Source organism: Eretmochelys imbricata, chromosome 17 (assembly GCF_965152235.1).
Source record: "Eretmochelys imbricata isolate rEreImb1 chromosome 17, rEreImb1.hap1, whole genome shotgun sequence".
NCBI lineage: Eukaryota > Metazoa > Chordata > Testudines > Cheloniidae > Eretmochelys > Eretmochelys imbricata.
This window is the reverse complement of record NC_135588.1, coordinates 23,250,825-23,271,327: the sequence shown is the minus strand read 5'-3', so window position 1 is coordinate 23,271,327 and position 20,503 is coordinate 23,250,825. Positions and strand designations below refer to the sequence as shown.

Here is a 20,503-nt window from a genome sequence, read left to right as displayed (position 1 = left end):
GGAGCCAGCATGGCCTCCTGAACCCTTTTGGGTGCTGGAATACTCTTTCAGGTTCATGAGTCATAGAATCACAGAAATGTAGGGTTGGAAGAGACCTTAAGCGGCAGGACCAAGTATATCTAGACCATCCCAGGCAGGTGTTTGGCCTTAAAAACCTCCAGTGACAGGGATTGCACAACCTCCCTTAGAAGCCTGTCCCAGAACTTAACTACCTTTATAGTTGGAAAGTTGTTCTGTATATCTAGCCTAAATTTCCCTTGCTGAAGATTAAGCCCACTACTTCTTGTCCTATCTTCAGTGGACACGGAGAACAATTGATCCCTTTGCTCTTTATAACAGCCCTTCACATATTGGAAACCTGTTCTCAGGTCCCCCCCTCAGTCTGCTTTTCTCAAGCATAAACGTGCCCAGTTTTTTTTAACCTTTCTTCATAGGTCAGGTTTCTAAACCTTTTATTTCCAGTCCACTTCTGCCTCGGGTAGCCTGAGTACCTTTGGACACATTCAGTAGGGGTCCAGTGCTGTCACCCATACTCATACTGAGTGATCCCTTACTCCAGAAGTACCCCATTGAAATCAATGGAGTAAAGAATGGAGCCAGTGTGAGAGTGATAGACTGGGACCTCAGGGAGTGACATGCCTTTGCAATCTACCTGCCCCATCTTCCATGTACCCCAAGAGATTTTGACCACCAGCAATGATGCAACATCCCCTTTGAGGCTGCTAGTCTTTGTTCTGGAAGGTTCGTGCTCCGGCCCTCTCGCTGGCATTGCAAGCTCCCTCAGCTCTGTGCCAGGTGCACATGACTTGCAGCATGTGCTTGAACTAGTGCTTCAAGTGCAAACTGACCTAAAGTTAACTCCAGCTCCCTGCTGGGAATGAGGAGAACAGGAGGCACCAGTGGAAAAAGCCCTTCTCTCTAGCTTGCTGTGCTGCTGTCTTGCTCACTGGATGCCACACCGTAGGATCTGCACTGCTCACCCCTGCGTGCCATGCTGCTCTGGCAAGTCATCCAGCTGGTGATTCTGTTGGGACTTCGTAGGTCAAGGAAGGAGAATGACTAGCTGGGGATACAAACCCAGAAGGAAGGGGGAGTCAGACACTTAGGGCCTGTGGAAAGCAGATGTTTGGAAAAAAACAAGTTTGTCGCTCTGAACGGCAAAGTTCCGAAGTGCTTAAATGGCTGTGACTGCAACAGTGTTTCTTGCTTCCTGTGCGTCTTTCTGCAGCAGCAGCAGTTCCACGTAGTCGTCGCTTGAGAACAGCCTGCGGTCAGACTGCTGGAGTGTCACTGGGTGGGACAGCTACACACTTTATCTTTCTAGCAGCTACGGCTCTTCCTGTGGTTGAACCCACGTGGGCAGGATGGGGTTAAAAGCAGGCTCACTCTTTGGTGGGGGCGTCCATTCCTCCTGAGACACCGTGAATGCAAGGTGCTGCACCCTGAGCAGCCGCAGCAGGGGCAGCAGGTGGACAATTGACAGGAGTTTATGGTGGTTTTTACCCCGTGCAGCTCATCACGCACAGGGCGGAATTTGGTAATGTATTTAGAGCTCTCCTAATGGCCCTGTCCACGAGGAAACTCACTGGGCAGTGATGCTGCAGCTTCTGCCTTTCTGGGTGCTGCTCAGAGTCCAGAAAATAGGCCTTGTCAGGGGTGTGTAAACTGCATGACTGTCTGTGTGTGCGTGAGTGTCTGTGGATGTGCGTTTCCAGGGGGAATGAGCACACCAGAGAATGGGGCTGGGGAGCACCAATCAAGTTCAGTGTCTGGGTTGCATCTGCTCACTTACCCTTTAACTGTCAATTGTTCCCTCTGAAAGAGGCCACTTCAGTGCCCAGTTTCTGAGACCCAGATGTGAGGCAGTTGGACAGCACCTGACCAGGTAAGAAAGACCCTCCCAGAGGCAGAGGCTGGCAGGCTCCCTGCCGAAGCTCCAAAAAGCTTTATTTAAGCTAATGCTGTGAGCAGGTGGAATGGGGCCTGTCTAGGTGCTGCCAGGAGCTGGGGCCTGCCTGGGTTGCCATGTGCCCACCAGAAGCTGCCTGGGTAGATGTGTGCCACTGGGGGCTGCCTGGATGGCCATGTGTGTGCCAGGAGCTGGGGGCTGCCTGAGTAGATGCCTGCCCTTGTGGTCATGTGCCTGTTGGGTGCTGGGACTCGGGGGGCTCTTGGCTGCAGTTATCCTATGTGCCTTCTTTGGTCTGGTTTGACTCTGGAAAGGGGAGGATGGGCCCAGGGAGCAGACAGCGGAAGTGTCAAAAGCAGAAGTGCATAATTCTGTCCGTCACTGTTGGAGACAGGGGTTCTAGAACCAGAGCGGAGCTGGCAGCTGGGGCTAGCTAGTGGGGGCCCCTGGCCCATGTCCCTGCCTGGGGCTCTTAATGCAGGTGAGTCCATGAGTGAGGCTTAGCGAGGGCATTCTCCCAGGAGCAGGGACCTGGTAACAAGCTCATTGGAGGCAGGATATTTCCCCCGAATTGACAAGGCAGAGTCTGTAGTGAAGTTAGTTCTGTCCCACTTTTAGGAACCCGGAGTGGGGGAGGAGGAGGGAGGCTGGCTGGCTGTGTCTTCCCACTGCTTGCTTCCAAAACTCCTGGTCCAAGAGGATCCTCTGTCTGCTTTGCTGGCTTCAGGCTCTGGGTTTGATGCCTATCTCCACAACAATCAGTTTGCTAATAAGGGGAACTTCCTATTGACGCAGCTAGAGCAAAGGGCTGCCTGGGGAAAAGGCCATCAATGAATCACCAGAGCCTCAGCCACACTAGCTTTTCTGGGGACATTTCCTCACGCGCAGGCAGACCCCTGGTTGGAGCAATAGTGGGAGCTGAGTCCGGGGCAGGCTCCAGGCCTCTAGGAAAGCCCCTCATTCCTCCCCTCCATGTAGCGGGCAGCTGCTCTGACGACTGTGTGGTTAAAAGGCTGGTGGCAAGTTTACCTGGGGCGCCAACCCATGTTCCCATGACAAGCTGAGCTGAACTGGAGTTAGCATCAGTGGGAAAAGGTTCCGAAAACAGCCTATTTCAGTCACAGCACATGAGGGTGCAGGGCAGAGTCTCCTTTGGCTGGGACTGGGAGCGTGAGGGGCCAGGATGGGGGGTAGGGCAGTCTCCTGTGGCCAAGAATATCTTGATTCTTATGGGAGGAATCCGATGAAGTGAGCTTATGCACAAATAAATTGGTTAGTCTCTAAGGTGCCACAAGTACTCCTGTTCTTTTTTACGGATACAGACTAAAACGGCTGCTACTCTAAAACATGGGAGGATAGTTAGTCCTGGGGACAGCAGCCTCATAGACCTGTTGCTCCATTATAAAACCTAGCTGCCAACTGGAAGCAGCTGTAAATCTGTCCCTGTGCTGGCCACAGGGTCTGTTTTCCTGTCCGAGTGGGAGATGGGTCCTGGCTGCCACTCAGGGCCTTTCTAAGGACCTGCTGGAGGGAGAGAGCCTGTGATCGGGTGAAGAGGAGCTGCACGGCGATTGAGAGACAGTGCAGTCACCCATAAAGTAGAAAGCACTACTAAACAGCACTGCAGGGTGTAGTGTTTCCTACTTTATGGATGAGTGTACTGTGGGCTACGGAGAAGAGAGCACGCCGGTCACCAGGACACCGACTGCCTGCACCCACCGCTGGAACGGATTGCTGCAACCACGGCCATCATGGATTGGGAAGCCCTGTGAGCACTTGGGCTGCTGGGCTGAACTGTGTGTACTGGGTGCTGCCGCTGCCTGGAGCCTGTCTTAATAGTGCCCCAGAGTCCGTGCTTAGCTCCTGAATCTGTCCACACTGAGATGCTCCATGGAAGCAAAGGCTCTTTTGCTTCCACTCCTTAAATATGGAGAATTTGATCAGCTACAGCTACAACTACTGCCCCTGGCAGAGGCGGGAGCGCACTGGAAGTGCTGCAGGAAGGGGATTCAGTTCCCTATGGGGTGGGGGGGCGGCAAGCTGGCCGTGTAGACACCTGGCTCCAGGAGTGAAGTGTTGCTGATGGGTTAGGTCTAGGCAGACTTTAAAGATGTGAGCGTAGGTGCTCCAGAGAGTCCAGAGCACATCCTCCTGCGTTGAAAAGTGTTTTTCTTGCCCCTATTACAGTGTGACAGAGCGACATAAATGGCTGAGGCAAATGCCTGGCTGCCATGGCGGGACACCGGCACCAGACAATGCACTGCCAAGCGCAGAAAGCAGAGCGATGTGTTTCCTCGGCTCTGAGCTACAGCAGTCTGCAGCATTAGTGTAACTGGCCAGGGGGTACGCTGCAGACTCCAGTGTATTGTGTAAGTGCTTGGGTCCCTGTAAGCCTAAGGTCTTGTTTGATGTGTCTTTTGAATTGTTTTGATTTGTTTCATTATGATGTACAGTGCTGGAGGAGGAGGGCGTTAATCAATAAAACGTTTTATTATTTTTTGTAGACTTTTTCTGCTGTATTTGTATAAAACATAAAGCCAAGGTACGGTACTTACCAGCGTCCGTTCAGACACAAAGGCGTGGGAACCTACCACGCAGGCCCCAGCTTGCACAATAAAGAGCCCAGTGTTTACTTGCCCATTATAGAGTGCGGGCAGTCACTCTAGCATTAAAGTTGCAGTTGAGTTTCTACTAGAAGCCTGATTTTAGCCCCTTTCTCTGTGTTGCCAGTGAAAGGATTCTGGGCTCAGCACTACTAGGTTAAGTCTGGAGCAGAATATTATTTTTAACCAAATTTGAAGTAAATTGGGCAATGGGCTGCTCCGTGAGGACATCCTCCAATGAGTGTTCTCCACAGGCTATTTTGCAAAAAAGTTGAAAGAGAGAGATACCAAGTGGTTCACTGATCTCTGTAAGTGGAGCGGGACAGCAGGCTCCAAGCATTCCACCCCCATGCAGACCTCGAGCTCCTTGGGAGCCCTGGCTATCTCCCACTCCTGCTACCTATGATCCTTCCTAGTTTTGAGAGGGGCCCTCAAAACTATGCTCCACTCCCAAGAACCTTATTAAATTCAACAGATCCCAACAGCCCTACATGGAGTCACCAGCCTTTTTCCTCACTGTCCTGAGATCAACCTCAGGGTGTGGCTGAGGGTCTTGTCTTGTCTCAGTGGGGACAAATGAGCCTCCCAAGGCTTGTGGAGAGGAGAGGGGTGGCTGGCCCCTAAAGAGCCTCTTAATGGGTGTGTTCTCTCTCTCTCTCTACTTGTATGGCCCCTTACTGTAAGATGGGAAAGCTCATGCTGCTGTCCCTGCCTCTCTGAGCACCTTGCACACATCAATGGATTGCTGCTCTTGGTACCCCTGAGCGAGCGGGAAATATCATAGACTCCATTACGCAGAGGTAGACATTCCCTGGCTTTCAGAAGTTTTGGTTTGTTGCAAGTGTAACTTTAACTCTGAATTTCTTGGTTTTTTACTAGATCTGATAAAAAAATTCATTCAAAACTATTTTTTTAACTAAAAATGCCTTTTTTTTCTAAACTAAAACCTTGCGGATTTTTTTTTGCAGGGGGTGCAGGAATTGATTTTGTTGAAACTGTATCCCCCCTTCCCCATTTATTTCCTTTATGAAACAGAATTAATAATGTTTAGGACTTTTCCCCCTCACTTTGACTTTTTGCTATTCTGTAATCTGTCAACACTTCTCCAACTTTGAGAAAGTTTGAGGGGACAAAAGTAAAACTGAAATAGTATCTCTGACACCAGTGATTTCCAAAGTTGGAGAAGTTCAAAGGAAAAAGTGTAAAGAAGAGAGAAGCCCTAGATAGAATTAATTTTATTGCCCTCAGTGGAAAAAAGGAAACAAGGGAGAGAAAAGGGAAAAAAATGAAATTTCAAAAGTTCAAAATCTTAAGATTCAAAATTTTCAAAAACAACATGAAAAGGTTTGGAAACTTGTTCCATATGAACTCAGCAAAACAGAAACCACTTTAACATTTCTTTGAGAAATTATTTTCCCATATTTCAACTTTTTGACAGTGACAATGTTTCCTTGAGAAGTTTTAATCTTAAGCAACTGAAATCCACTTTTGGTCTTAGTGTCACCTCAGTGATGTTCTTCTGACTGGGATACACAAAGCAATATTTCCCACTTGTATTTCGACGTATTTTAAAAATCATAGTTATGAAATCTCCCCGGTCCTGGTCTATACTGAATGGAAGCTGCAGTCATGGTCGGCTCAGAGCTGCTTTTCTACCAAGAAGCCAGAGCAGAGTGTGGGGGAGTGGGGCATTCTGTGGGTGTGTTATTCTTCAAACCCCAGGGATGTGCCCCAAGAACTGTCTAGGCCTTGTCCTCTCTGGGCTTTATTCTGAGAACCCTCCCACTGTTGCTACTCTGCTGATGACAGCCCTGTGAGAATGACTCTTCTGCCACTGTCACTATTTTGAATACAGTCTTGATTGCTCTGTGTTAGACACATGAGGCTAGAGCCACAAAGGGATTTAGACTCCCGACTGTTACTTTAGCCACCTAAGTCCAAATTTAGATCATAAAAGCCCCACTTCAGCTGTTGCCTAATCCTGTAGGCATCCCAAAATTTCTGCTGGGCATGTACAAAATTCATTGCGCCAGGCAGCAAGGGTGACTGTAGCCCAGTAGTTAGGGGACTCACCTGGGAGATTCAAGTTCCACTCCCTGCTCCAATGACTCATAAGTATTTTATACAAAGTTGAACCGCCTCCACAGGAGGGATTCCCCCCAAATCCCGCCCCATAGCCCAGTAGTTAGGGCAGCCCATGGGAGATCTGGGTTCAAACCTCAGGCAGAGCGGAAATTTGAACCTAGGTTTCCTACATCCCAGCGAAGGGCTTAACACCAGTGGTGAGCTGAAGCTGGTTCGCACCGGTTCACGTGAACCGGTTGTTAAATTTTGAAGCCGGTTTAGAACCGGTTGTTAAAGGGGTGGGCAAACTCTGGCCCGCGGGACCATCCTGTCCGTCCCGCCTGAGCTCTCGGCTGGGGAAGCTCCCCTGAGAATTTTTACTCACCCTGCGGCACTCTGGCCCTTCGGCCGCACTTCGGCGGCAGGTCCTTCAGTGCCACCGAAGACCCGGAGCGACTGAAGGAACCAGTTCTTCAGCTTCTGGCAGCTCGTCACTGGCTTAACCTACCAGGTTTTCGGGGTGCCAATGCCTCAACAACCTGGAGTTTTCTTGAGAAAGGGCTGAGCTGGCTTAGGACTAAGCTCCAGGAGTGTGCTTGTGGCTGTGAATCTGGCGGGAAAGGAGCCCTCTCCCTCCAGCCCAGCCTTAGGTGCCAAAGTCCCTTTGAGGGGCAGGGCTTATGCCCACCCTTCTCAGTGTTTCCCATTGGCTAGTTTCGACAGCTCCTTGCTCAGCCCACTGGCTTTTGTGACTCCCATTCGTAGGTGCCTGACTCTCCCCGTGTGTTGTGTAGGCACCTGGGCACCTAAACTGGAGGCTGCGGGTTCAACTAGGCAGTGGGACACCTAACGGTTTGCTGTTCCAATGCTCAAATGCAGCCACTGTGGCCACATGTGGCCACCAGGGTCTTTTCTTGTGGCCATAACTTCCTGAGCGGTGATGGGGGGGGGGCAAAGCAGTGTTAACAAACACGCAAATATCACTTTTCACAGAAACAGACTTTCTAGCTAGCAAGTCTTTTTAAAAAAACAACCAAAAAAGCAAAAGAAACAACGACAACAACAAAAACCACAAGAAAGTGCAAAGCACATTGTTTCTCTTCTGTACCGGGTCCAGTAAAGAACAGAAACAACTGTACATTATTTTTATTATTGAGTCTGCAATAAAAATCTACATAAATAAATTACAATGATTTGAACATGCAGATGTGCATATTTATTTGTTTTTCCTAAAGTTGATTAAGTATTTTAGGAAAAATGTCAGCGCGGCCACCAGCAAGAGTTGGTGGCCACACTCTGAGGCAACCAAAATTTTTCTTGTGAGACCCCCGGTGTCAAAGGCCCAGACAGGTTCCTGAAGGCTAGCCTACAATAGGGTGCTCAATGTTGTTGATGCAGGGGCAGCTGCATCAGAGTTGTGAACAGGGAAAGAAAAGACCTGACTTCTGGATCTTGCAGGGGAAGAGCACTGGCAGGGTTCACTGAGGACATGAGTTTGTTACAGCCCCTTCTATGGAGTCTTTAGCTCAAGCTGTAGCAACTCCCGCTTTCAGCTCAGTCCCTGCTGTGTTGGTTAACACGGTGGCTGTCACTCCACACAAGCATGGATGGGCGGAGGGGAGAGAAAGGTGCAGCCTGCGGTGGAGGGGAAACTGCCATGCCCAGCAGGGCCCTCAACTGGCAGTCCCATGTCCAGGAACACTAACTGCAGCTGGGGAAGCGAAAAGGTGGATAGGGCATTTTGGGAGGTTACATACACAGTGCTTGAGGGATGGGGCAGCAAACTTTCATCTCCACAAGGGCAAAAGACCATGCAGCACCATCCTAGCCGTGCAACAGCAAGATGACGAGCGCCTGGAGTGCAGCAAGCAGCCTCTGCAGAGTGGAATGGTGCAGCCTCTCGTCAAGACACTCGGTTTATACAGGGTGGTTTGGACCATTTGGCAGCAGTGGCTGGCACCTGCCTGTGTGAGAAGCAGATGGGCCCTGTGTGGCAGGCTTCTCTGACACACTCACGGCCTTACACGTTGCCCAGTAGCTGAGGCAGCAGCATTACCCATAGACCTTGCCTACATGTTACATCTACCTTGGAGCTGGAGGTGTAATTCCCAGCTCCAGGAGACCGGCCTATGCTAGCTCTGATCAAACCGGCAGTCTAAAACTAGAAGTATGCAGGAGTGGCTAGCCACTCCAAATGTGCGCCTGTGGTCTCAGATAGGATCAGATCTGGTGCAGCTAGCTGCTTGTGTCACTGCAGCCACACTGCTATTTTTAGCATGCTAGTTAGCTCAGAGCTAGCGCAGGCATGTCTCCTTGATCTGGTCGTTATACCTCCAGTCCCCTCCGATGCTGAGGCCACAATGGAGGGATGCTGCAGGCACAGAGCTCAGAGGATTGGGAATTGCTGGCAGCGAGGGAACTGGTGAGGTGGGGTGACCTGAGACAGCAGGTGATAGACTCAACCCCCTGAGCTCACTTTGTGGTGCTGTTGCCCATAGTTAGGAGCACACGAATGGATGGAGGAATACGGGGAGGAGGACGTGGGATTTTATGTGTTTTATGTGATTTGTGGTGCCAAATGCTGTGAGGGACCTGGGTGGAAGTGAGGAAGGGACACGGAGGCTGCGCCCTGCACCAGACTCACATGCTGGAGTGTATGTTTGGGGCCAAGATGGCTTCTCCCACATCCAGGAGACCACCTGACTACGACAAAGTGCATCTCTTTGGTTCATGATATCACAGCTGGCTCCTCAGTCCATGTTACAGGCAGCCCGGCCCCTCACACTTCCTGGGTCAGCGTGTCCACAGTCAGAGCTCATCTGTGTTTTCGTCTCGCCCTGGCTTGAATTTCCCCAGAGCACCATGTGCTGCGTTGAGGTGTTTTACACAAAGCACAGGGTGTGTGGCAATTTGTTGCACAGTCATCCATCATTGCGCAGACTTTGTCTCTGACACTGAAATGGGGAGGGGGTCTCCCCACAGGGTAGTGAACTCAGTCTTGGAGGATGAGTCTGTGCATGATGGAGCCCCTCTAACATTCCTGCCAATAGGCCTCCTTCACTTGCTTGCTATGTGGCCTGATAAACCCCCAATTCCTGACTTGCAGGTCAAAGCAACCCTTGTTTTTCCAGTTTGCTCAGAGAATCCAACAGCAGTCACAGGATACATCCCATCGGTGAGTGTAGGAGCTGCTGCCGCAGGGCAAAGTGGGGAGACCCTACCAGGGGCTCCCCCAGGTCCAGACTCCAGCAGGTGTACAGGCTGGGAGAGGAGTGTCCCCGATTCCCAGGAGTGGAGCTAGTCCTTAGGAGCAGGGAGCTGCTGGAAGGAAGTGGGCAGGAAAACCCAGCCACCCCCCCACCCCTGACCCTCACATCAGCGCCCCCTGGTTTTGGAATTTGAACTTTTAGAATCTGCTGTCTGATTGGACCAGGAATTCTGCAAGGATCCGCCCACCCAGTGTCTCCACCCTCCCCCTCCCCAGACCACGGGGCAACAGTCCCAAGGAGAGGGCCCTCTCTGGGAGCATGTGCCTTGGGTGGCAGCTGCCCGAAGAACAGGCAATAACAATGGCAGCCGGGGTCAGATTCTACTGAGCAAATAAAAGTCGAAACGAATCAAAAGGAACCAGGCAAAGAGGAAAATAACAGCACAAGTCAATGTAACTGAAAAATGAAACATGCAAGAGCAGGGGCTTCTAGACACACACTGTCTCTGCAAGCTGTGCACTGGCCTCTGCAACCGCATGATCTTATCAGCCTTTCACTTCCCCTCCCCTCCCCTCCCCTCCCCTGCTGTTGTTTGTTAAAGCCACTTTTTATGTCTTGTCTTAAAGGTGTCCGGGCAGGGCCTGTGCCTTACAACACGTCTGTGCAGGGCCTGGCACAAGGGGCCTTATCCTGCTCAGGATCTCTGGGCATCACTGGAATAAAAATAATAAAAACCTGACAACAGTTAGGCTGCTGGTGTGCTGAGACCACTACTCATTGTGCTGACCAATATGGGTTTTTTGTTTCCTTGCATTCTCCCACCTGTCTGAACTCATCTTTGTCTCTTATACTGTGAACTCTTTAGAGGTAAGAACAGTCTCCTTGTTCTGTACAGTGCCTAGCACAATGGGGTCATGTTCCATTGCTGAGATACCCAGGCATGCAATAATAATGTAACCCAAGTTAATGGGTCTGATGAAAGGGGGAACCACACTTATTGCCTGGTAGATGAGAGATGGGGAAGACTGCAATGTACTCACGTTGCCAAGATTGTAGAGCCTCGTGACTGGGCAAACCCTGGGAGATGGAAGGCTGACTAAGCCATTCAGAGTGGGGATGAGAGGAGGACAGCTGTGCCTAAACGAGTGCAGGCGACCCCCGACTGTCTCCCCCTGCCCGAGAGGAGTGCGGGCGACCCCCCGACTGTCTCCCCCTGCCCGAGGGGAGTGCGGGCGACCCCCCGACTGTCTCCCCTGCACGAAGGGAGTCCGGGCGACCCCCCGACTGTCTCCCCTGCCCGAGGGGAGTGCGGGCGACCCCCCGACTGTCTCCCCCTGCCCGAGGGGAGTGCGGGCGACCCCCCCACTGTCTCCCCCTGCCCGAGAGGAGTGCGGGCGACCCCCCGACTGTCTCCCCTGCACGAAGGGAGTGCGGGCGACCCCCCGACTGTCTCCCCCTGCCCGAGGGGAGTGCGGGCGACCCCCCCACTGTCTCCCCCTGCCCGAGAGGAGTGCGGGCGACCCCCCGACTGTCTCCCCCTGCCCGAGGGGAGTGCGGGCGACCCCCCGACTGTCTCCCCCTGCCCGAGGGGAGTGCGGGCGACCCCCCCACTGTCTCCCCCTGCCCGAGAGGAGTGCGGGCAACCCCCCGACTGTCTCCCCCTGCCCGAGGGGAGTGCGGGCGACCCCCCCACTGTCTCCCCCTGCCCAAGAGGAGTGCGGGCGACCCCCCGACTGTCTCCCCCTGCCCGAGGGGAGTGCGGGCGACCCCCCGACTGTCTCCCCCTGCCCGAGGGGAGTGCGGGCGACCCCCCCACTGTCTCCCCCTGCCCGAGAGGAGTGCGGGCAACCCCCCGACTGTCTCCCCCTGCCCGAGGGGAGTGCGGGCGACCCCCCGACTGTCTCCCCTGCCCGAGGGGAGTGCGGGCGATCCCCCGACTGTCTCCCCTGCCCGAGGGGAGTGCGGGCGACCCCCCCTGGCTGTCTCTCCCTGTCTGAGGGGAATGCGGGCAATCTCCTGACTGTCTCCTCCTGCCTGGGGTGTTGCCTATCTCACCCTGAAAGGGGGTTTGCCAAACTATTCTGGGAGAGAGCAACACATCTTAAAGATAACAAGGAGTCCGGTGGCACTTTAAAGACTAACAGATTTATTTGAGCATAAGCTTTCGTGCTCAACTTCTTCAGATGCATCTGCAGAAGTGGGGTTTTTACCCACGAAAGCTTATGCTCAAATAAATCTGTTAGTCTTTAAATGCCACCGGACTCCTTGTTGTTTTTGTGGATACAGACTAACACGGCTACCCCCCTAATACTCAACTCATCTTAGAAACACTGAAGAGGCCCCCTACTCCATGGGGATTTTTCCCACTGAATCGCCTGTTGCTGCTGCAGAGAGGTCGTCCCCCTGGGCGAATTGGCACCCTCGTCACCTCGTCACACCCAAGCACCTTCGGGCCTGCAATGCCTCATCAGGGTACCTGGGTTCCTCCACATCCCTGAGCCCACTGGTGTGGAGTAAATGGGGTTCGTGAATCCAGGGAAATCCACGCTGGGTTATGCTAGTTGGGGTGTTTCTCACGCCAAATGCATCTTCCCCTTCCCTTTCTATGCTTCCTCTATATTTCCCCCTGTAAATAACGTGTACAGTTGTTGCTGATTCATCCATTACAGAGGTGTCAGAAGCGTGTATGACACGGTAGCAGGCTAGTCTCAGGGGTACGTACTGGGTCAGGGAGCGTTGAAATGACATAGGGAGGTAAGGTGGGATCCTGACTCCCTTAAACAGTCAGGTGGAGGCACCACCAGCTGGCAGCTAAGAACCCAGGCTGCTGAAACCCACTGCACATGAGTAAGGGCCCCTGATGATTAGCTGCCCCTAGGGGTATGGTGAAACCTGTGAAACCCACTTACCATAATAATGATAATAATAGCAAGTAGTGTCTCTGTGGGGCCATATCATGGGATTCAATTGGCTGTTTCACTCCTCTGCCATTGGAAGCTTTGCTGATAGACTCATTCAGAGCAGCTCCTGGTATGTGGCCTTCAGGGACTTTGGGCCATGTTGTTCAAAGGTCTTTAGGCACCTGAAGATGCAGAGAGGTGCCTAGTTGTATTTTCAAACATGCCCAAGCAGAGAAGCAAACAGTCAAAACTGAAGGGTGCCCAAGATGCTAGACCAGCATGTAAAATGCCAAAAAAGCTATTGGGAAGAACAGATCAAAAATATCAGTGAACTGGAGGGCTCCAGGTCTCTGCACAGAACAATCCACCTAGTAGAAACCTACCACAGTGATGTGCAAAGTTAAGGCTGACTCTCCCCAAATGCAGAACAGTGACTACAAGCTACAGGTGGAAAGTGGGGACACAAAGCCCAGTCCAAATGAGAAGGGGAGAGACTGTGTTGCCAGCATGCCACAGGAGAGGCGGAGAGGACAGACTCCTGCGCGCCAGTGTCCCAAGTACAAGAGAGGGCAAGGGAGAGATCTCCTCAAACTATCAGGAGCCATAGAAGACACCTTGTTAAGGAATGAGGTGGAAAGACGATTCGTGACCTTGGGAGATGGAGAGAGACGGCAGAGACGGAACTAAACTACAGAGTGATCTACCACTGAGTCAGGAATGGTTTCTCATCACAACTGGACTCTGGGAGTCAGTGCTAAATGCAGCATGTGACGCCATCCTGGGGGAGTCGGACGTGGGACTGACAGAGACCCGAGGGGACTGGCATTTTTCTTACACTTTGGTAATATTTGTATAACTTTGTCCTGCCCATAAAGTTTCATTGAATTGAATTGTATCTGAAATGCATAGGTGGACAAGATAGATACAAGAGCTGTCTGCTCTGCTATGTAATGTCTCTGAATAAGTGCTCAAAAATTGCAGTGGCCTATTTTACTTCTGTGTTATCATAGAATCATAGAATATCAGGGTTGGAAGGGACCTCAGGAGGTCATCTAGTCCAACCCCCTGCTCACAGCAGGACCAATCCCCAGTTAAATCATCCCAGCCAGGGGTTTGTCAAGCTTGACCTTAAAAACTTCTTAGGAAGGAGATTCTACCACCTCACTAGGTAACGCATTCCAGTGTTTCACCACCCTCCTAGTGAAAAAGTTTTTCCTAATATCCAACCTAAACCTCCCCCACTGCGACTTGAGACCATTACTCCTCGTTCTGTCATCTGCCACCACTGAGAACAGCCGAGCTCCATCCTCTTTGGAACCCCCTTTCAGGTAGTTGAAAGCAGCTATCAAATCATAGAATCATAGAATCATAGAATCATAGAATATCAGGGTTGGAAGGGACCCCTGAAGGTCATCTAGTCCAACCCCCTGCTCGAAGCAGGACCAATTCCCAGTTAAATCATCCCAGCCAGGGCTTTGTCAAGCCTGACCTTAAAAACTTCCAAGGAAGGAGATTCCACCACCACCCTAGGCAACGCATTCCAGTGTTTCACCACCCTCTTAGTGAAAAAGTTTTTCCTAATATCCAATCTAAACCTCCCCCACTGCAACTTGAGGCCATTACTCCTCGTTCTGTCATCTGCTACCATTGAGAACAGTCTAGAGCCATCCTCTTTGGAACCCCCTTTCAGGTAGTTGAAAGCAGCTATCAAATCCCCCCTCATTCTTCTCTTCTGCAGGCTAAACAATCCCAGCTCCCTCAGCCTCTCCTCATAAGTCATGTGTTCTAGACCCCTAATCATTTTTGTTGCCCTTCGCTGGACTCTCTCCAATTTATCCACATCCTTCTTGTAGTGTGGGGCCCAAAACTGGACACAGTACTCCAGATGAGGCCTCACCAATGTCGAATAGAGGGGGACGATCACGTCCCTCGATCTGCTCGCTATGCCCCTACTTATACATCCCAAAATGCCATTGGCCTTGGCAACAAGGGCACACTGCTGACTCATATCCAGCTTCTCGTCCACTGTCACCCCTAGGTCCTTTTCCGCAGAACTGCTGCCTAGCCATTCGGTCCCTAGTCTGTAGCGGTGCATTGGATTCTTCCGTCCTAAGTGCAGGACCCTGCACTTATCCTTATTGAACCTCATCAGATTTCTTTTGGCCCAATCCTCCAATTTGTCTAGGTCCTCACTCACTCTTCTCTTCCGCAGACTAAACATCCCCAGTTCCCTCAGCCTCTCCTCATAAGTCATGTGTTCCAGTCCCCTAATCATTTTTGTTGCCCTCCACTGGACTCTTTCCAATTTTTCCACATCCTTCTTATACTGTAAGCTTCTGTCTAATTTGCAGTCCAGCATTCCCTCAGCTCTCTCTTCAGAACCCCTGCTTTCCAGGTTTCATCCTCTGAATTTCCTAATGTAGGGGGATTTCAGGCAGACCCCGTGTCTTTGTTTGTGAATTGTGTAGCTAGCGTAGAAGACAATGGTTTAGGGTGGATTGGTTAGTGCTGCTCTGTGGTTGCCATAATTAGTACATGGGGTGGGCAGGAGTTTTAGCTTGCCAGAGGGGAAGATGAGAAGCATCTGAATCTTCCCTCTGACAAGAGGATTAGAGCCATCAGTTTCATCAGTTTTATCAGAAGGGGCAGCTGAAGGCAGAGCTGTGCTGCTTCCTCCAGTAGGAACTAACCGTTCATGAGGGAGCTGATCTGGGAATGCATTTTACTGACAACAGAGTAACTCCTGCTCTCATGCAGTGCATTCCCTGCTGGGTGATCTCTTTAAGGACTCTGTGTCCTGGACGCATTCATGCAGACTACCAGACTGGGTTGTGGAACTGTGACTGCTGGTTCTGCTGAGGTCTCTATATTGTTGGACTGCAGTTGCGGTAACCCACACCTGTCCCCCAAGAACATACACGTAGCTGTCACAATGCAGAGCTGCTTCAGCCAAAGAGTTAGAAAGTGATTAAAGACTGAGATGACAGGGGTTCTTTGGTTCTGAGTCCAGTAGGGATTTGGGGTGCATGCTGTCAATTTTGGTTCAGCAGAGGTAGCTGTGGATTAGAAATGCATGTTGTCTGACAGCTCTGTATTGCAGTACCCTAACCTCTAATCAATAGGCAGCAAACACACCATTCCAGCATGATTTCCATGGAAACCAGAAGTCTCTTCCTATTGGAGGGCTCACAGGAGCTACACAGTCCTACTAGGTGCAAGTCCCATCTTAATATTGATGACTTTGCACTATTTGTGCTGGTGATTTTAGTGATTCCACAGCTGGCAATGGAGCGTGCACTGGAAAAATCTAGCAAGCAGCACGGAAGGATTCCTTGGAGCTGTTAAGGGCTGACAACTTTACCAGCCCCTCCACTTACGTCATCGCTTCAGTGTGTGTGAGTATGAGGCAAGCACTAGATCGGACAAGGCCTCCGTAGCACAGAGCTGCAGATGAGCATCAGACCCTGAATAAATAAGCAGCCCTGCTTGGATGCTGTTTGCTCTGGGAATGAGAACCGGAGACCCTGCTGAGTGATGACAGAGCCGGTGCATTGAGGATCTGCAGCTGAGAACACAGACCTTGATATTCTGCCGTTCATTTAGCAGTCTTTGTATGATGGGAAGGAGGGGGAGCTCACACCGTGGATTTTCAGTCTGCAAAATCTTTGACAGGTTACAATGAGGATGATGCAAGGTAACCCTTTCCTAGCAGAGAGACTCTTCCATTTCCTTTTATCCCAGCAGTGAAGAAATGCAGCCCAAGATGTTCCTGGGATCCTCTCCGGTGCTCAGGCTGTGATGCCTTCAGGGTTTTTATCCTGTCCTCTAGAGCTTTGTGGCTGCAAAAAATTCCTAGCCATAGACAGGGTGAGATCAGTGTTTGAGAGAAGCACATTGCCCCACAGAAAGACATGGAGAAGCAGGAAGAAATGAAGCCACATGCTGACTTAATACAGCTGTCACCATGTCAGGGCTGCCCGGCATGGCACAGCAGCGTAGTCCCTGAAGGGCTTGTATGTCAGGACTCGCCCTTGGTGGCAAATGTGCAAGAAGGTGGAGCCCCTTTGGGGGATATTGGCAACGGGGTGGTTCTTGAACTGAGTCCTGGGGTGTCACAGCCTGGTCTAGAGGGACGGTCAGTCCTGGTGCAATCCCAGGCAAGCTCCCTGTGGGCCCCAGGCCGATGGGAGGCACCAGCGCAAGCCCTGGAGAGCGTTAGGCCTCAGTGTGCAATGGAGGGGCTCAGACACGACCCGGCAGATGGCTCCTCCAAGGTAAGGCCCTTTGCTTTCAGGTGGGGAACTGCCGCATGCGTTCCAGTGAGAGGAAGAGATTCACGCTGGTGTTTCGGCCGGGGTGCTTGTGAGATGAGACACCAACGCTGACTTGGTGTGGAGAGAGGCCCAGGCAGTAACTGTCTCTCCGTGACTGAACCCTCACATCTATGGCTCGGCAAAGCTTTGCTGTGGGCTTGAGGTCAGTCCCAAGGAATGACTGTGTTGCTTGGAGGACTGAGAGTGAAGGCACCTGTCCAGCTAGTTGCCCTTTTGCAGGGATCTCCAACTGGCTGTACTTTGGCCAGTGCTGGAGGATGTTTTGTGGAGCTTGGATGAGAGCTGCCTGGGGCTGCTGACTGTGGGAGTGTGCTGGTTCTCAGCAGATGCAGTCACTGTGCAGTGCAAAGGGGAAGGTAGATCTTTTTGTCTCTGCAGCCTCTCCTCACTATGGAGGGAGCTCCTGGCTTTGCGACTGAAGAGTATGATGGGATTAATTGGAAGCTTCTTCCATAAGATCCTTTATCTGCTGAGGTGATACGGTGTGGGTCTGCTGGTCCCAGACACGGGCACCACAGTTTGCAGAGAACCCCAGGGATCATTCAGCCAGTCCAGTGCTTAACTCCACCCAGCATCTCCCTAGGGACAGGGCAACAGCGTTCCACGGTTTGTAAGTTCCCTCCTCCCCAGGATGTGTCACACTCCCTCCATGTCCTCTTGGGGAATCCAGGAATTACTGTGAGAACCCCACCAATGACAGCATGTGGGACACAGGAATGGCCCAGCCAGGCTTTCTGAAAAGGGGAAAAATAGAGTCTGGGCCCATTATTACAGTGATAGACAGAGAAGGCCTGAAAAGGGGTTGGGTTTTTTACAATAGATATTTAGGACATGTCTACCCTGTATTCCTAGAAAACTCTATGGCGAAGTGGCAGGTTTGGCACATTAGAGAAACTAAAAGTGAAAACTAATTAAGTGCGAAGGGACGTGGCTTTAGTTTAGATACTTTGAACTCGTTTGGTTTTTTTGAACGCCCTGTTTAATGCAAACACTTGAAAAGTTCACTTTGTTAGGGAGTCACACTCAAAATTATAGTGTAACGAGTGCAGCACGGTACCCGTGGGGTGGAGGCGGGCTTGTACTCGTCAAGGCTTGCCCATGCTACTGCTCTCTGCTGTGCATGCTATCCCAGCTATGCTACTGGTTTTAGTCCATTAGCTCAAGGAGAGATAGTGTGAGTGTGATAACATGGGCTGGGAATCACAATCCCAGTTCATGCTGCAGATGTATTCTCAGAAGGGGGAGAAAGGGCATTTGGAAGCTGCTGCTGGAAGCCTAGCTGCTGTGCTCACTGGAGTTCAGCACCTCTGGTGTGCTGTTGTACCTCATTAGCCCCTGATCTGACAAATGCAAATTTCCTGACTCCCTGATAAGATATTGGAGACCTTGTCTTCACAACTAAAAGAGATGCGTTTTTTACCGTGGACTATCTTGAGGTGACACATGGAGAAGAGCAGGAGCTTCAGTTTACTGTGAGGTAAGATCACTGACCATGGTGAGTTTACCTGCAGTAAGACGGGGTGTGTCTACACAGCAAAGAAAACCCTGTGGCTGGCCTGTGCTAGGCGACTTGGGCTCGTGGAGCTTGGGCTGCGGGGCTGTTTCATGACTGTGTAGACTTCTGGGCTCGGGCTGGAGCCCAGGCTCTGTGACCCTCCCACCTCGCAGGGTCCTGGAGCCTGGGCTGGAAGGAGAGAGGGGCAGTGAGGGTGCAGGGCTGTGTGTGGGGAGGAGCTGACTAGTACTGATGTTGCTGTGGGTAATCCACTGTTCAGTGTGTCACATGTCCATCTCTGTGCTTGCTTTATAGAGGCTCTGACTCTGCTCTGGCTCCTAGCAGGGGACTTGTTCCATTAGCTCAAGCCGTAGTGGCTCGTGCTCTTAGCTGCTGAGGAGGTTGAGTGATAGCAGTTATTGCATAAATACAATCCTGAACCCTCCCAGCCTTGTACGTTTCTGCTTGCCTGGGTACCCCCCTAGGTATCCTGCAGACACTTGGCTGGGTGACCCCTTTGATGCCCAGTGCTCTCCTCCTCTCATGCACACCTCTCATTCTGGGAGTTGCCTCTTCTGTCCCTGGTTGTCAGTGGAGGTGAGCGCTGCTGCTGTGCAGTGAGTCAGAGCTCCAGCAGTTAGCGTGTCTCCCACTGGGAAAGAGTTAAACATTTCATCCTGGTGTCAAACACAAGATGGTTAAAGCTTATCAAGTGAGCCCTGGATTGCGCCCCGATGGCCGTCTCAACTTAACATCCTTGGTCACAGGAGCGTAATTCAGTATCAAGCGATAACAGATACTGATACTTGATTGGCCTATGGGAAGTGTGGTCTCTCAATCCAGTTCCTAGCAGGCAGGTGTTCGTGTCATAGAATCATGCTAGTGGAGGGTGAATGGGCAGAGACAGGATGCTACCCTCTTGTCTGAGGGCTGGTTTTTCCAGGTCGCGGCTGGGGCCTGTGGGTGGGCGTGGTGAGGTGAAGCTTATAATGCGGTTGTGTGTATGCTGCATTTGTTCTGGGAATAGAAGTTGTTTGCCCTCTAACAGGGCTGCTGTCACCAGCAGTAACCAGTGCCTTCTGCAAACCAAACAAGTGCTCCTGCAGAGCAGGGTGTCCACCATCAGAGTGCCTGGCCCAGTAATGCACCCCGGGGTGTTTTGTTGCTGGGGGAGTGCAGAAGTTGATTCTGTTCTGAAACCCTTACCGTTTGGGTACCAGTTGTGACTGGCATGGCTTCTGTGCTTGGTGGGGGTGGGCCTGGCCACTAGCGTGCATTGCTTATTTTCTGGATGCCAGCCTGAAACACCTCACACCTGATTATCTGATGTGCTGAGCACTCACAACTTCAGCTGAGGTCAATGGGAGCGGCAGGTACTCAGCAAAGCTGTGAAATCAGACCCAAGGCCTCTCAGTCTGGACAGCCCACATCACTGGACGTTTAAAAATTCTACCGAAAATTCTATTCACACTTAAGGTCTCCTAAAATCCTGCAATTACTGAATATCGAAACATAAAAAGGTACGATTTGAAGCAGACATATCAACAGATGAATTTGAAAATGCTGTAAAAGACTTTCCAAATGGCAAGTCTCCAGCACCAGATGGCTTTAGCAGTGAGTTGTATACATTTGTTCAGGAGTTTTTAGTGTCTCAAGTACTTCAAAAGTTCTATAACTTCCTTAAAGAGGGAAAATTGCCCAATTCATGTTAGAAAACCAGTATACCCACACTCCTGACAAAAGATAAAAGGCCAGAAGATTGTACATACTGGGAGCAATATCATTAATCTAGGCAATAAGATATCAGCAAACCTCTCTCTGTAGCTCTGTCATTATCCACCCACGCTGATGAGACATTTTATGAGGTTCTTTGGGACTATCTTTTTATAGTACCGGAGGCGTAATTTTGGACACCAGTTTACAACCCTTTTGCAGTTCTCCACATGAAACCCTTTTTTTGAACTTTGAATCAGAGCCTTTATTTCTAAG

At 51.1% G+C, this 20,503-nt stretch overlaps 1 protein-coding gene and 1 long non-coding RNA gene across 2 annotated transcripts in view; both read left to right on the top strand.

Annotated features, from left to right (window-relative positions):
- Positions 1–1,385: 1,385 nt before the first annotated feature.
- LOC144276603 (uncharacterized) lies at positions 1,386–4,412 on the top strand. Its single transcript, XR_013348286.1, has 2 exons — positions 1,386–1,537; positions 1,823–4,412. It is a non-coding gene; the product is annotated as an uncharacterized LOC144276603 (long non-coding RNA).
- A 12,184-nt stretch (positions 4,413–16,596) lies between these two features.
- Positions 16,597–20,503, top strand: part of TSPOAP1 (TSPO associated protein 1) — a 231,866-nt gene continuing 227,959 nt past the window's right edge. The window contains exon 1 of the mRNA XM_077836656.1: positions 16,597–16,959. Within this exon, the coding sequence (XP_077692782.1) occupies positions 16,597–16,959 (363 nt within the window). The remainder of the gene's footprint in view (positions 16,960–20,503) is intronic.